The sequence below is a fragment of the Acartia tonsa genome, chromosome 10, assembly GCF_053477335.1.
Source record: "Acartia tonsa isolate MP-2025a chromosome 10, ASM5347733v1, whole genome shotgun sequence".
In the NCBI taxonomy this organism is placed as follows: Eukaryota; Metazoa; Arthropoda; class Copepoda; order Calanoida; family Acartiidae; genus Acartia; species Acartia tonsa.
The window spans coordinates 37,012,465-37,027,412 of NC_137269.1; the positions used below are offsets into that span (position 1 = coordinate 37,012,465).

The 14,948-nt window shown below is 34.6% G+C and overlaps 1 protein-coding gene across 1 annotated transcript in view; it reads left to right on the top strand.

The window, feature by feature from the left end:
• Positions 1 to 14,948, top strand: part of LOC145330794 (uncharacterized) — a 28,024-nt gene that overhangs the window by 5,868 nt on the left and 7,208 nt on the right. Inside the window, exons 4-12 of the mRNA XM_080175459.1 lie at positions 571 to 625; positions 1,210 to 1,308; positions 2,144 to 2,213; positions 2,809 to 2,856; positions 4,497 to 4,567; positions 5,217 to 5,267; positions 6,364 to 6,429; positions 7,920 to 7,981; positions 9,063 to 9,159. Coding sequence (XP_080031585.1) covers positions 571 to 625; positions 1,210 to 1,308; positions 2,144 to 2,213; positions 2,809 to 2,856; positions 4,497 to 4,567; positions 5,217 to 5,267; positions 6,364 to 6,429; positions 7,920 to 7,981; positions 9,063 to 9,159 — 619 coding nt within the window. The remainder of the gene's footprint in view (positions 1 to 570; positions 626 to 1,209; positions 1,309 to 2,143; positions 2,214 to 2,808; positions 2,857 to 4,496; positions 4,568 to 5,216; positions 5,268 to 6,363; positions 6,430 to 7,919; positions 7,982 to 9,062; positions 9,160 to 14,948) is intronic.

Sequence of the window (14,948 nt, forward strand, 5' to 3'; positions counted from 1 at the left end):
TTTACATTTCTAAATTGTATAAGTTGAATCAATAACATATTTAAATATAGATTTAAACGTAATGTATAATTCAAATATTTATAGAAATTAAGATATCTTGTTATAGAATATATTTGAATTGATATTGTTCATTTAAAAAAAAATAAATATAGGAAATATCACATATGCGTCATACTACAGACATTGAAAATTGTACCTACTACTTCTATGTCTAGCATGTGACACTAAACTGAGAGTAAGGGTATATGCCTTGGTCCTTACCCAACTCATCACGATGCACAGTTAGAACTTCCAGACAAAGGTCGTGCAGTCAAAGGGTTGGTTGTTTATTGGATGTTACTTAGCCTAATATTCGTTGGCAGTATCGCATCCCATTACAAACAGATGATGGTCTAGTTTCTCTAAAAATCGAAGGAGAATCCTGCCCCAAAGAGGTTATCCCCTATGCTATATATTTAGTTGTATGTGAATAAAATCTGGTAAACGGCAGAATCATTTGCTTCATGATATTCTGGGAAGTTTGGTAATATTGACTTTATGCAAAAAAAAAACAATATTGTATTTTTTTAGATAAGATTGGATTGGAATGTTGGCACTTTTAACTACGCTTCTTCTGGCACTACAGGTAGACAATTTATAATTATATTATCCTTATAATAAAGTAACAGGATGACTGTCTGTCTGTATCGAAAGGATCTTGCTAACCACCGATCTAATATGGCTTATTTCTTCTTTATGCTTTAGCTTCTCTTTGGTACTGAGAAGGTTTCTTGCTATTAGGGGGGAGAGTAGAGCTTCCCCTCTAAAAGAAATTGAAAAAAATATAACTAAGCCCATCTAGCAGCGAAAAAATATTTTTTGGCAAACAGCTGATCTTAACATGGATTAAAAAAACATTTTACATGTTCCAAGAGGCCTCTAGGGGCATAGCCGCTAGTTCTGATTAAAGGGATACTAGAAAATAGGGTATACTATAAAACTTAAAAGTGTCGTATAGTGACAGTAAATGAGATGTACTATGACATAAGTATAACAAGCTAATGGTACAGATTTATTTCATGGAAGATAATAATATTTTTTAAATTTTTGACAAAAAAGGAAAAATGTTATTGATATGTTTCTTTTTGTGTTGAAATTTTTCCCTTTTTCTACTCTCAAGGTGCTAGCCTCCTATCAAAACCCTGTGCATGCCATTTTTTTTACTTTCAGGGTGTGTATCTGGAACAACAGATTATATAACATTCAAGCTAAAGAATGGTTTGTCAAGTGATCTCTCTCCTGTGTGTGGCTCTTTAACTGGCGAACATAGTAAGTTATACAATAGCTTCACTTTAATTATTATATTATCTACTAGTGGCTTCGCCCCTAGAAGGCCTCTAGTGGCTTCATTTTAATAATACTTATTCTTTCTATGTTGCATTCAAGTCTTTACGTAAACAAAAAAAAATGGATTTTTATGTAATTTCTCTGGGGAGGGTGGTTGTATCCTTCCCCAAAATAGTTATAAACCTTCCCGGGACCTAATAGAAGCTACCCTGTTAAGGAGAACCCGATGGGTTCAGCGGTTAGCTAGATCCTTCGTTACAAACAGAAAAACATCCTGTTACTTTATTATAAGGATGAAGCAATTGTTTTATGGAAACCAGGAATAAGGTATAACAAACAAGCGAAATAAATCTAAAATAATATAAGGAGGTCGTCAATTCTACGATATATTTCCCCCCTAATGACAGCTGAAATCACGCACAGGTTTCGTGTTTTTTCCCGAATCATTTTCATTGTTGGTTTAGGCTGTATTGAAACTGGCTATTTTTTCTTTATATTAAGTACTGCATCTACTTTTAAGTGGGGTTTGTATGTAGAGGAGGGAATTTTGGGCTGTTTATTTCACTAGTTACAAAAAAATTTTAATGAGGTTTTCTTATTCGTTATCTAAACAACTTTGTGAACTTTTAATTTTGGTTCTTCAAGATTAGTGTCTAAATGTTTCAACCACTAATTTTAATCTATAGAAGGGTTAATTTTTTGTATCATTATTTGGGATCTACATCAATTTATTGACCATTGTCTTATCAATTTACTTCTGTCGAAAAAAGAATCAAAATTGTATTCTTGTTCTACTAAAAAAATAGTTTATTTTTAGTGTATTACGAAGTTGCAACTACAGGGGACACTTTGGAGATTAGTATCAGTCTTACAGGAGGTTATAATAGGTAATTATAATTGAACTAATATCAAGCTCACCTGTAGAGACATCCAAGTGTAGGGGATAAGCACCGGTTCTCAGCTATACTGAAAAATCAATTATAGCATCTTAATACAGTCGAATGTTAAAATAAAAAACATAAAAATAATACCAGTTTTGTTAGCCTAGGCCTTCAGCTTCGTAGAGCAAATAAAATTTCGTTTGTTAAATCTTATACAATTTCATTTTAGTATCCGCGGAAAGCTGTCTATAATACGTTACGATAAAGATCTATAGTCTATTTATTGTACTATTTTAAAGAATGTATGAAAGAATTTATTATTTATATATTTGTTACTAGAGGCTACGCCCCCTAGAGGCTTCTAGAGGCACTTGAGGAGGGGGAGTTGAATTTCAAAACCTTTTTTTTTTAATTTAGATTTTTAAAAAAGTAAAAAAAAAATATTTTTGGAGGGCTTGTACCTTCTTCCAAACCTTTTCGGGACCTATAAAAAGCTACCCTTTAAGGAGAACACGATCGGTTCAGCGGTTAGTGAGATCCTTTAGTATATACAAATAGACAGACAGACAAACAAACATCATTTTACTTTTATCTGTTGTAGATATTGGAGTATTCAAGTTACACAAATATCTTGTACAGCACCATGGAGGTATAATATTATAATTCTCGTATTCATTCGAATCCGGTGGATAGGAACCGGTTCTCATCCATATGAAAAAAACTATGTCTAGCATCGAATTATATCCAGCTTTCTACGAATATAAAAATGTACAATCATAAGATTAAAACCAGTTTTTTCAGCCCGTGCCTTCGGCACTTCGAGGCCAAAAAAAACTGAATTTAATCTTATAGTTGTACATTCTATATCCGCGGAAAGCTGTTTATAATACGATGCGAGAAATAACTATTACATTTATTATTTAATAACAGAAAAAATTAGGATCACGGAAAGAAAATGAAGTAGTGGGTTTCACGTTATTTTCCCAGTAGCTTTTGGTTAGGTCATGTTAGATTAGATAAATGTTAATTATCGCTGGGTTAGGAAATTGGCCCTGCAGGGTTAGGGCTACCCGCAGGGCCTAGAAATATAAGAAATACAACGAAAACCGCTATTTTGTTCTTTCCATGACCCAAAAAAAGTTTATTTTAATTTTCTTAAAATGACTATGACTGAACCCCCCCCCCCTCCCATTTTTTTATATAAATTGAAAAATAAGAAAGGCAGGTTTCTTTTTTCCTATACATTGCCCCTGTGCAACAAATAATACAGCATATACTCAGACGGAATGATTTCACAAATATCCCTTCTAACGGCGTTGCTCCAAAGGACCTAAATTACAAAAGAACTAACTCTAAAAAAGACCTAACCATACAAAAGACTTAAATTACAAAACTTTTAACAGTCATAAATCTATCTCAACCATTTCATTTATAAATTAGTAACTACTACTGCTTCATTATGAAATAAATTTCAAAGAAAAAAAATCTTCATTATCAATCGCATTTCTTAGTGAAATGAATCAAGCAAATTTAGCTTGGTCAGTTACAAAAGACCTTATCCTAATCTTTTGTTATTAGGTCTTTTGTAGCAACGTCATTCTGATGTACATATGGACGGACATACATACATGTATAAAAACTGAAGTTATAAAAATGATAATATTTCAGAGCCACATTTGATTGACTCCAGTATTGTACAGGAACCAACGGGCTTTTTGTCCAGACGAAATGACTTAATAATATCCATTCTGACGTACAGACGGACGTACATAAGTGTAAAACACTGAACTTATGAAAATGAAAATATTTTAGAGCTCCATTTGATTGTCTCCAGTACTGTACAGGAACCAATGGGCTTTTTGTCCAGACGAAATGACTTAAAAATATCCATTCTGACGTACAGACGGACGTACATAAGAGTATTAAAACTGAACTTATGAAAAGGATAATATTTCAGAGCCACATTTGATTGACTCCAGTATTGTACAGGAACCAACGGGCTTTTTGTCCAGACGAAATGACTTAATAATATCCATTCTGACGTACAGACAGACGAACATACATAAGTTTATGAAAACAAACCAAATTATGTCAAAATTGTGTCAAAAATAATCCATGTGACGTCATAAAAATGAGGAAGATGAGAGGAAAAGTGGGAAAAAATCCAAAAAAAAGGATGATATAATCCATCATTTTTATAGCGTCACATGGATGATTTTTGGCACAATTTTGACACAATTTAGGCTTTGTCATGTATGAAAATTAAAAATTTATATTATGATAATTCAGAGCTCCATTTGATTGTCTGCAGTATCATACAGGAACCACCGGAGTTATCAAATCTTTCAACTTTGCTTCAGGTAAAGGAATTTCCCAGTAGGGCTTCGAAACTGATTAATATCCGCTAGATTAGAACTGGTTCTCAGCTATACTAAAAAATCATGTATAGCATTGTATTACAGACAATTTTCTGAGAATCTTATATTTTTTCATTTTAATTCCCGTGGAAAACAGTCTATAATACGATGCGATAAATAACTATTAATTAATCTCATTTAATAATACCATAAGCTACATATATGAAATTCTCTCTTGTCCTGAATGTGTAAGGTTCTTTGAAATCAGCTAATAGCATCAGAAATATAAACACAACCGAGTCCCTGCAAAGGAACAAAAATAATTTGCTAGCAGACAAAAAGTGTCTGTGTCACTTGAGTCAGGAGTTGTCTAGAGACGAAGAAAGTCCCTCAAAAATCAGCATGTTACGTCATAAAAACGAGGTATTATCCATCTCTTTTTTAGGTTTTTTTTCACTTATCCTCTCCTCATCCCTCATTTTTATGATGTCCTTGAGGGACTTTCTTCGTCTTCAAGTTGTCTGGATTATACGTCTATGCTTATACATTTATTCCTACAGACATGAAATCTAATTATAAAGACAGATGGACATAATTATTTAAAAGATTTTATTGGAAAAACTAATTTCTTTGAAGATTTTTATATTTTAAGGGCAAATACTTTCAAGACAAAATTATAGAATCTGCATTAGACAAGAGTTAGGTAATATAAAACTAAAGCTTATTATAGTGCCTTAATAATGACGTCATACTGGCCTACCATTGGTAATTTAGTCTTTGTATTAGCCTATAAATGGTCATTGTATTGTATGACATCATTTTTGACAGGCACTATAAAAAGCTTAAACTAAAGTCTTATGTTTTTAATTTTAAAGGCATGTTATTTCAATTAATGTGCATATTTTTTTATAAAAATTTTCGTTGTAACCCTTTATTAATAGAAAAGCTACTCTTTAAATATCTCTACAATAACCATTTAACTAACATATATAATTGTTAAAAAAATTGTGGGAAAACCTAATGAAACTAAACCTTCTAGCATCGTAGGGGACGTATTTATACGGGATTTGACGAACCTTATATCGTTCACGCGGATTTTTCATTCTCTTTATGCATATACATATGTTTAAAGGTATAATGTATGTTATACCTTCTTCGTTTAATCTTATTTTTCTCCTTATTATTTCCTCTTTCTTTTGCATTTTTTTTTATTTTTCGCTACTATTGGACTAATTTATCCATGTTTTTTCTTATTTCATTTTTCTTATGGATGTAACCATTCATATTTAATATTGAAATTGAAAGTTGCATGATTTTGACAGTAATTTTGTATTTAATTTTTACATTTCATGATCTTTTTCTTCTTTTTCTAACAGAAGAATAAAAAAATATGAATTTATCAATAAAATTGACGTTAAATAAACTTTAATTTGCATCGTTTCGTCAGTTCATTGACTGCCGATTTTTCTTTGTGTTCAGCCATTCCACAAAAAAACCTAGAACTATGGCTGTGAAACCAATCATTGTCTGGTGGATAAGAACCTTTTTTCCTGAGCCTCACTGAAAAAAAATGTATCGTATTGTATTATATCCAGTTTTCTACGAATATACAATCATAATATTAAAACCAGTTATGTTAGCCTGTGCCTTCGGAATCTCGAAGCTAACAAAACTGGTTTAAATCTTATAATTGTACATTTTATATCCGCGGAAGCTGTTTATAATACGATGCGATAAATATCTCTTTATCTTGTTAATCCTAAGCTACTTATTGATATTCTTATCCTTGTTTTTGCTAGATTACTGTTCCATAACGTACACAGCCAGCTCAAGTACGTCACCAGATCCTTTTGAGTTGTCAACAGGTATGTCTTTACTATTTACTAGCAGCTATGCTCCAAAAGGCCCCATTTTTTTATTTTAGCTAAAAGGAAGTAAAAAAAAAATTAGGGTGGGGGATTCGACCACTCCCCATTTTTTATTTCAGTTTTAAAAAGAAATTTAAAAGAAAATGGGGGGGGGGCATTTTTTTCTAGGTGCGATTTCTCTCGGGAGGGTGATGGTAGCCTCCCCCATAATAGTTATTAACCTTCCCAGGACCTATAGGAACCTACATAGGTCCTGGGAAGGTTAGCGGTTCTTCGGATAGCGAGATCCTTAGGTAAAGAAAGACACTTACAAATCCTGTTACTTTTTTATAAGGATTACATCATATACATAGGTTATAACCCTGCTTTATGACGTCATCAATAACAAGAAGTAGTATATAATGTACATAATCAGATATCAATAATAATGTCTATATTCCATTATATATTGTTCTAGGGTTTTATTTTCCTTCTATATTTTCTTGTCAATTATAACAACCTGTAGATTATGTACATTTTTAAGCGTGTTTAGGAATGAACAAGTAAGAAAAAACAATGGAAGCCTTGCAAAGCAGCATATAGTGCCTAAAACGTCATACAATACAAATGACCAATAATAGACCAGTATACATTGTTCTATTGGTCAATTACAATCTATACTGGCCTATAATTGGTAATTTGTATTGCATTACGTAATTTTTATAAGACACTATATAAAGCTGCTTTCTAAAGGTTTTGTACGAAAAAAGTAAAAGTGTCTGACTATTACGTCAGAAAAAATTAACAATTAACCAATGAGAGGCCGCTATATATTTTACCATTGTGAATACTGGCTTCTCATTGGTTAATTGTTAATTTTTTCTGACATCATAGTCAGACACTTTTACTGTTTTCGTTTTGTACAAATTTAAGTTTGGTGTTAATTTGTAAAATACAGTAAAGAAAATAAACATAGAAGCCTAGCTCATAAATTGAAGCATAGACAATTATATGTCATAGTAAAAGAAAAATTTATTTTCTTCTGATAAATAAAACTCAAATTTAAAGACCAACCTTTTGATCAATAGTTATAGAGATACTATATTTGGCCTTTCTTTTCAGGAATTACTATTCTATACATAAAAGCAATGGTTTGATTTTATCTTATCAAATTTAATGTAAAATAACATTTTGGAACATGTTGTTTTTTTTAATAAGGACTATAGAATAGATTCACTTTCTAGATTATATTAGAAAAAACTAGCGGCTACCCCCTAGGGCCTTTTTTGGTGGTGGGTAATTTTTTTTTAGGGGTGAATTCTCTTGGGAGAGTGGTGCTACCCTCCCCCAAAATAGTCATACTACTTCCTAGGACCCATGATAATCTACCCTAAAAAGAAGAACCATATCAGTTTAGCAAGATCCTTCGGTAAAGACAAACAGACAAACAAACATCCTGTTACTTTATAATAGAGATATAAAATTGGCCATCATTTGTACTTTTTTAGGTACTTCTGGAGGTACAACAACTGCAGCTTATTGTACAATCTCATATCTTGGAATTCCAATGGTAAGTGCAATAAATACTCAGAGATCTAAAGGGATAAGACAATGGCCAATAAATTAATGCACATCTAAAAGGTTTTATAAAATAAGTTATCCTTCATTATTTTACAATTAGAGGTTGAAACGCTTGTACACTCAACTTAATGAACCAACCTTTCAAAATTCAATAAAAAAAACCAAAACTCTATTATGAAACTAGTGTAATAAACAAGCCAATATCCCCACCAACCCTGGTAAATACTAGATTTTTAGATAATGAATACTCTATAATTCGTTTTGTTTGTTGGTCCATCAATCCGTAACGCTATTGAGGAATCGACTGCTATTTAAGATAGATGACTAAAATTGTTGTGTGAAGATTCCCTATATCAATGAGCATCCAGTATATAATTTGCTTGATATAAAAATATGAAATACAGTGTGTTTTTTTTATGAGAACTTTTTTGGTAGCAATTTTGCCCCACTTAAAGTTATCAGAATTTAATGATTAATGACTTATTTTCTTCGTTTTTTAAGGCAATTAATAGAACACCAAAAAAATATTTCAGTTTTCATTTAAAAAGTACAGTAAAATCTAAAATTCAAAACTTAGGTGTCAACATCTAAAAATGGTTTTAGCGCATTTTTCTTATGCCTAAATCTTCTAAGAAAAAAATTAGATTTTCTGTAGACGACTTTGGGGGGCCAGTACTCCCTCTCTGGTTGAGATATGACCTTTAAACTTTGATATGTTCTAGTACATGTCCCTAATAGTATCTATATACATTTTTAGCTCTATATCTAAACTTTGAAGTGTTTTGCAGCCATTCTTGCAAAAAGTTGAATATTTGAGCATAAGAAAAATGCGCTGAAACCATTTTTAGATGTTGACACCTACGTTTTGAATTTTAGATTTTACTGCTTTTTTTAAATAAAAACTGAAATATTTTTTTGTTGTTCTATTAATTGCCTTAAAAACGAAGAAAATAAGCCATTAATCATTAAATTCTGATAACTATAAGTGATAGAGAGAAGTGATATACTAACCAAAAGACACCGTACAAATTGTATAAAGATGGGATACTTCTACTTTCTAATATTTATAGGGAGGAGATACTGGAATAAGTGATAGCCAAGCAAACAGATATTGTGGAACTACTTTTGCTAACAGAGAAGGATCAACTAATCCTGGAGGAGTTTCATGTAAGTTTTATTAAATTAATTAACAGGTTAATTAACCAGGGGCTTAGCCAATTCCTCCTCCTATGCAGAATCCTTTGTTTGCAATTTGTAAAAAAAGGGGGAAATAAAAGTTTTTCGTTAGGGCTTCACCACCAGGGTGCGGTAGTTTTTTTGGGGGCCCCTTCAAAAAATAGCTGAAAATCACCAGAGGATCAGTAGGTTTATTCCCTAAAGAGTAAAACCTGATCGATTCAGCGGTTACCGAGATCTTAAGCTGTAGACAGACAGAAAGACATCGTTCTACTTTGTATTATAGATGTTTTGTCAAAGATTGAGATTACAAAATTTAGATTCAAAACATTTTTTTGCAATAAAAGAAAACAGTAAAGTTGAATGATGTTCTCAAAACTCCAAAGCATAAGAATTTGACATACACTCTTTATAATGTTAATCCTTTTGCACAGTGCGTATGAAGGTACTTTGACTTTTGTGTCAGAACCTAAATTGGGACATAGTGCATTTTATTACCCTAGGGTAGGTAACTTCATTTCACTTTTTAATAAAACCACTCTTGAAGTGAGTTGATTCATGGCTATTTTTATAAGTTGCTTTGCTAAGGTCACGGAAATTCAGCATTAAATAAATCATATTGTGATATAGACAAACAGCATAAGCTAATGATAGAGTAGACTTAATGTTCAATTCAAAATGCAATCAGATTTTTAAGTATTTATTATATTGGATTAAATGCAGTTTTTGAGTAAATAAGATTATATATTGATACTATATTTAGAAATGATTAAATATGTTAATAAGTCAAAACTACTGATTATTCAAAGCTGGATAGTTCTGAAGTAGCAGGATGTCTGTCTGTATATCAGGACACCAAACAACAGGATGACTGTCTGTTTAATTAATACAATGTATTAATTAACTATGCACTTTGAAGGGGTAGAATATCTGTCTGTGCAAACTATCTAAAGTAGTAGGATGTCTGTAAATAGCTGTATTGGTCTTAATAAAGACTCGAACCCAAACCAGATAATGTTCTGTGTTAGGACTCTCAATATCAACTGACTTAAATATATTTTCTCTTTATTCTCTCTGAGAGCAATTAAAGAGCAATTAAGAGTAACAATTAACATATGGTCTGCAAACTTAAATATATGACATCACAACATAAATATATGACATTTACCCCCTTCTGAAACCATCCAGCTAAGCATGGTTTCACCATCCATCAGGTTGATCCAATAAACTAGGATCAATGTCTTCACTGGGTGAACCTACATCGAAATTAACCCCGGCCTCCAGTCCTTCCTCTCCTTCACCCACTGGAGGAGGAGTGTTCAGCGCCCCTCCACCAACCTCAGCCGAAACGCCCACTGTTGACGCTATGACAGCATTACTCGCTGCAGCAGTTACAGGCCCTCCTACAGCCACCATCACAGCATCATTTACCGCTGAGGCGGTATCATTCGCAACAGCCACCTCTGCAGCAACCGCTGGCCCATCTGCCGACATTGCCACTTCCATCTCAACGCCACCAGTGACCTGAACACCTCCCGAGACCATCATCACTCCGTTGCCAGCCCCAGCACCGTCAGAAGTTCCAGCCTGCTGCAACTGCCAATATGACGCCGCCGGTAAGTCATTGTTTATTCTGCGCCGGATCTCGCTAAGCTCACTAAAAATATTGGACAGATGCCTTTGCACTTCAGCCTCTTTTTTCGCCATCTCAGTAATAGCCTCTTGAACCTTAGTTCCCTGTCCTGCCAAAACACTTTCCACTTGTTGGCTCACCTGCTGTCCCAACTTGGCTGAACTACTTTCCCAATTATCAGTCATTGCTGTCTGTACACTTTGTACCATATAAGAAGTCTTTTGCTGTGCAGTAGTAGCCACCATTTGCTGCATCTCTGTATCTACCTTCCTTATACAGTCCATTAGATCCCTCTTATGCGAGGCCAACATATCTTTAATCCGATTATGACTGTCCGTCTGCCAAAGTTTCTGTGCAGTGTTCAAACTTTTGACTGATTCTCTTACAGCTTCACGAATTTTTTCCTCAATCATAGGCTTTAGAGTCCCAGCAACAGAATTACTGATTTTACCTATATCTTCATCACTGAGCGGCGCCAAGCCACGTTTGTCATTCTTGCGCTCAGCCTTATTTCTCTCAACCTCAGCACGTAAATCTGGTAACTCCCTCTTTTGTTTAGGCCCAAGAGAATCTGCCCCAGCAGGCCGCTTGACCACGCCCCTTCTAGAAGTACCTTCCCCAGCATCATTATAAGCATTGCTGGCTCCCCTTCTGGAAGTACCTTCCCCAGCATCATCATAAGCCTTGCTGGCTCCCTTAGACCTGACCGACCCAGCAGCCTGATTTGGCACAAACTTACCAAATCTGCGCCGTCCATCACCAGAACAAGTATCTGCCACCTTTTCAGGCTTGTCCGTAGTAGGCTCAGTCCAACTGTCTATCTCCGAACCACTCTGATCACTGGGCAGACGATCCCTGGAATCAAGCTCAACTTCAAGACTCACGTTGCCAACATCGTCCTCATCATCATATCCAGGCTCATACCTGGGGGATTCTACATCATACTGCCTCCTGTCATCTCTTCTATACACAACATGCCGCCGATTAGATCTGCCAGCTTCCAACATCTCAACAGACGGTTCACGCTCCTCCCGCCGAGGTGGGGCAGACGGCCGCTGATACCGCCTTTCGTTTCCATCTCCATTTCCTGATAATAATCAATAATTAAATATTAACATTTTAATATTTTAATATTTTAACATTTTTCATATATAAGACGACATTCAAAACGAAATACTTTACATAAATTATATTTATCAGGGATGCCAAATTTTAATTACTGTTTTCCCGATAAATTCTTTTTAGCAGTTGTAATCCACAAAACTACATCAGGAACGTTGGTATGAAAATAATGCAAATCAGTCAGAAAGTCAGAAAACTCCACTTTTTTCCCCAGTTTTAATCCCAACGAAAACTGTGGAGAAATCGCCAACCAACTTTGGCCACCCTGATTATTAGCATCATCCGCCATATTAGAAAATGTAAACAAAGTTAAATTTACAATTTCAACAGTCCGAAAATAACTAAAATAACGTCTATCTTCCTGTGATCTATTGTGAACTATCACTCGATCAAGCCCAAGCCGCAGATCAGACTCCAGACAGTGTGCCCCAATGAACTGGTCCTCAAGAAAACAACTGTTATCAGGTAACATTGAAATTTGTATATTTTTCAAATAACTTGTAATCTGAACTTCTTGAAAATATTTACCTGATTTAAATTTATTATTATGACCAGACATTATTAGCTGATAACTGTTCACCAATTCACCCGCAAATATCAACTGATTTAGCCTTTCATTGCAGGGCAACTTTCTACCTACTAGCTTTGTCAGCACATATTTGTTATTAAAATAATCAAATAACAATTCATGAACTCTTATTATAATATATTTTTTTAAAATATTTATATGTATTTTAATAATATTTTTTTTTTTTTTTTCAAAAATAATTATTATCAGCTCTCCTTTCCCTACTTTCTCCGTCCTCGAGTTCCTATCTGAACATGTACCACAGGACCCCCTACCTGAGATCTTAACCTCCTCCCAGTGTCCCATAAATATTTCGCCACCCGTGATCCACTTTTCTTAATTGTAACTAATTTTTCAGGTGAAGATTGTGGCGGCGCCGTAGTCAAAAACGATTGTTCTGATGGAAGCTCAACCTCGTCAAAATTACCCTCAGCTACAGGAGCAGGCACCACAGATTCATCTGTCACTCCCACCTCTACTCCTTCACCTACAGGTATAATTTCTCTATTCTCATTCTCTGAAACTCTGTCATTATCAACCTCAACCTCACTCTCCTTCTCCTGAATCTCGTCACTCTGTCTTTCCTCTGCCAACTCAAAACCATCATTTTCAGATGACAAATACACAACATCTTCACTCTCTCTCTCCTCTACAGTTTCTTTCTCTACAGGCATATTGTCAACCTCCAAAAATATCTCATCGGACGGACAAATTTCAGGTAAAGGAAAAACGTTAAAATTAACCTCCTCCCCTAGAACTTCCGTTCGAGCATGAATTTTTCGAATTTTATCCCTAGCTACAACCTGATTTTTCTTGATGGGATTATTCCCAAAAGGTGCCAACTCATACAATGCATCCGAAAATTTCTTAACCACAATAAAAGGCCCTCCATAGAAAGACTGTAATTTCTTGGACACGTCAGTTTTTACAATATTAAAGAAAGCATAACAAACATCTGTAACTCTTAATGCTTCCCTCTGTACTCTGTGTTTATTTTGAACCTCTAAATATAACTTGGATTTTGTAGAAATTCTCTTAATTACATCCTCCATATTTTTCAGAAATTCCAAATACGACCGCGAGGATGAAGATTCAGCAGACGGAACTGGTGATAGAAAATCGAGAGGAATACGTGGCTGCCGACCAAAAACCAGAAAAAATGGAGAATATCCAGTTCTAGTACTCTTGGAACAGTTAATCACTAACGTAGCCAAAGGTAATTTTTTAGCCCAGTCCTTTGTTCCATGATTTTCATCTACTTTCAAAGCAGCATACAAACTTTGATTTTGCCTCTCTACAGGATTCGAATTTGGATTCCTGGGGGGAATTAGGACAGTATCCACCCCCAATCCTTTCATCACTCCTTTAAACACATTGCTTGTAAAATTTGTACCTCTATCCGATCTCAAAGCTCTAAATAAACCATAGGTAGGTACAAAATTTTCCAATATAGCCTTTACGGTTGTTTCAGTTTTAGCATCAACCAACGGACATGTAAAAACATATCTAGAAAATAGACAAACCATGATTAGGACAAATTTAACCGTCTGTCCCTGATGATAACATGGAGTCCAAGGTCCAACCAGATCTACGGACATATTAGCAAAAACTTCACTACTTTGAACAGAATGAGTTATAGGTGAAACATGTTTAGGATTACTTCCAGCCTTTTTCAAACATGTAATACAACTTCGTATTCTCGATTCCACAAACTTGTTCACGCCAGGCATAAAAAATCTCTCATTTATTTTACGTATTGTCTCCTGCACACCTCTATGTCCAGAACCATATCCACCATGAGCTGAATCAAATATATCATTGTATAAAGAAAGAGGCACTACAGGCCTCTCGACGAAACCCCCTTCGGCCAAAGGCTGTCTGAAAATTACAACCCCCTCTAGCACATACATGTGGCCAATAAGATTGTACAATAGTTCTTTTCTGCCCGATAACTCCGCCCTCTCATAAGACGACAACTGTCTCCTTTCCAATATCCATAACCTTATTTCATTTAGGATCTCGTCCTGCTGAAGACTACTTTGCCAGACAAACTCAACATCCGCCTCATCCTCTGCAGAATGTACCTGCATAATAGAGTAGATTTGATCCAGAAATGGTGAATCATCCAGGTAAGGATCCAAAATTTTATTATCTGTCTCTCTACACTCCTGACAATCCTTCAGTCGATGATTCTTACAATCTAACTCAGTTCTCGACAAATAATCTACGTTCACATGCTTAGTCCCCTGTCGATGGATAACTGTAAAGTCAAAACTTTGCAAGAAAGTTATCCATCGATAGGTGACACCGTTTATTGATCCTTTAGCCCAACGTTTATAATGCACTAGTGAAATACTGTCTGTCCGAACCAAAAACTCACGAAACCTACAAAAGTGTAAAAAATTCTTTAATGCATATACTAATGCACCTAATTCTCCTTTATAGGAAGGATAATTT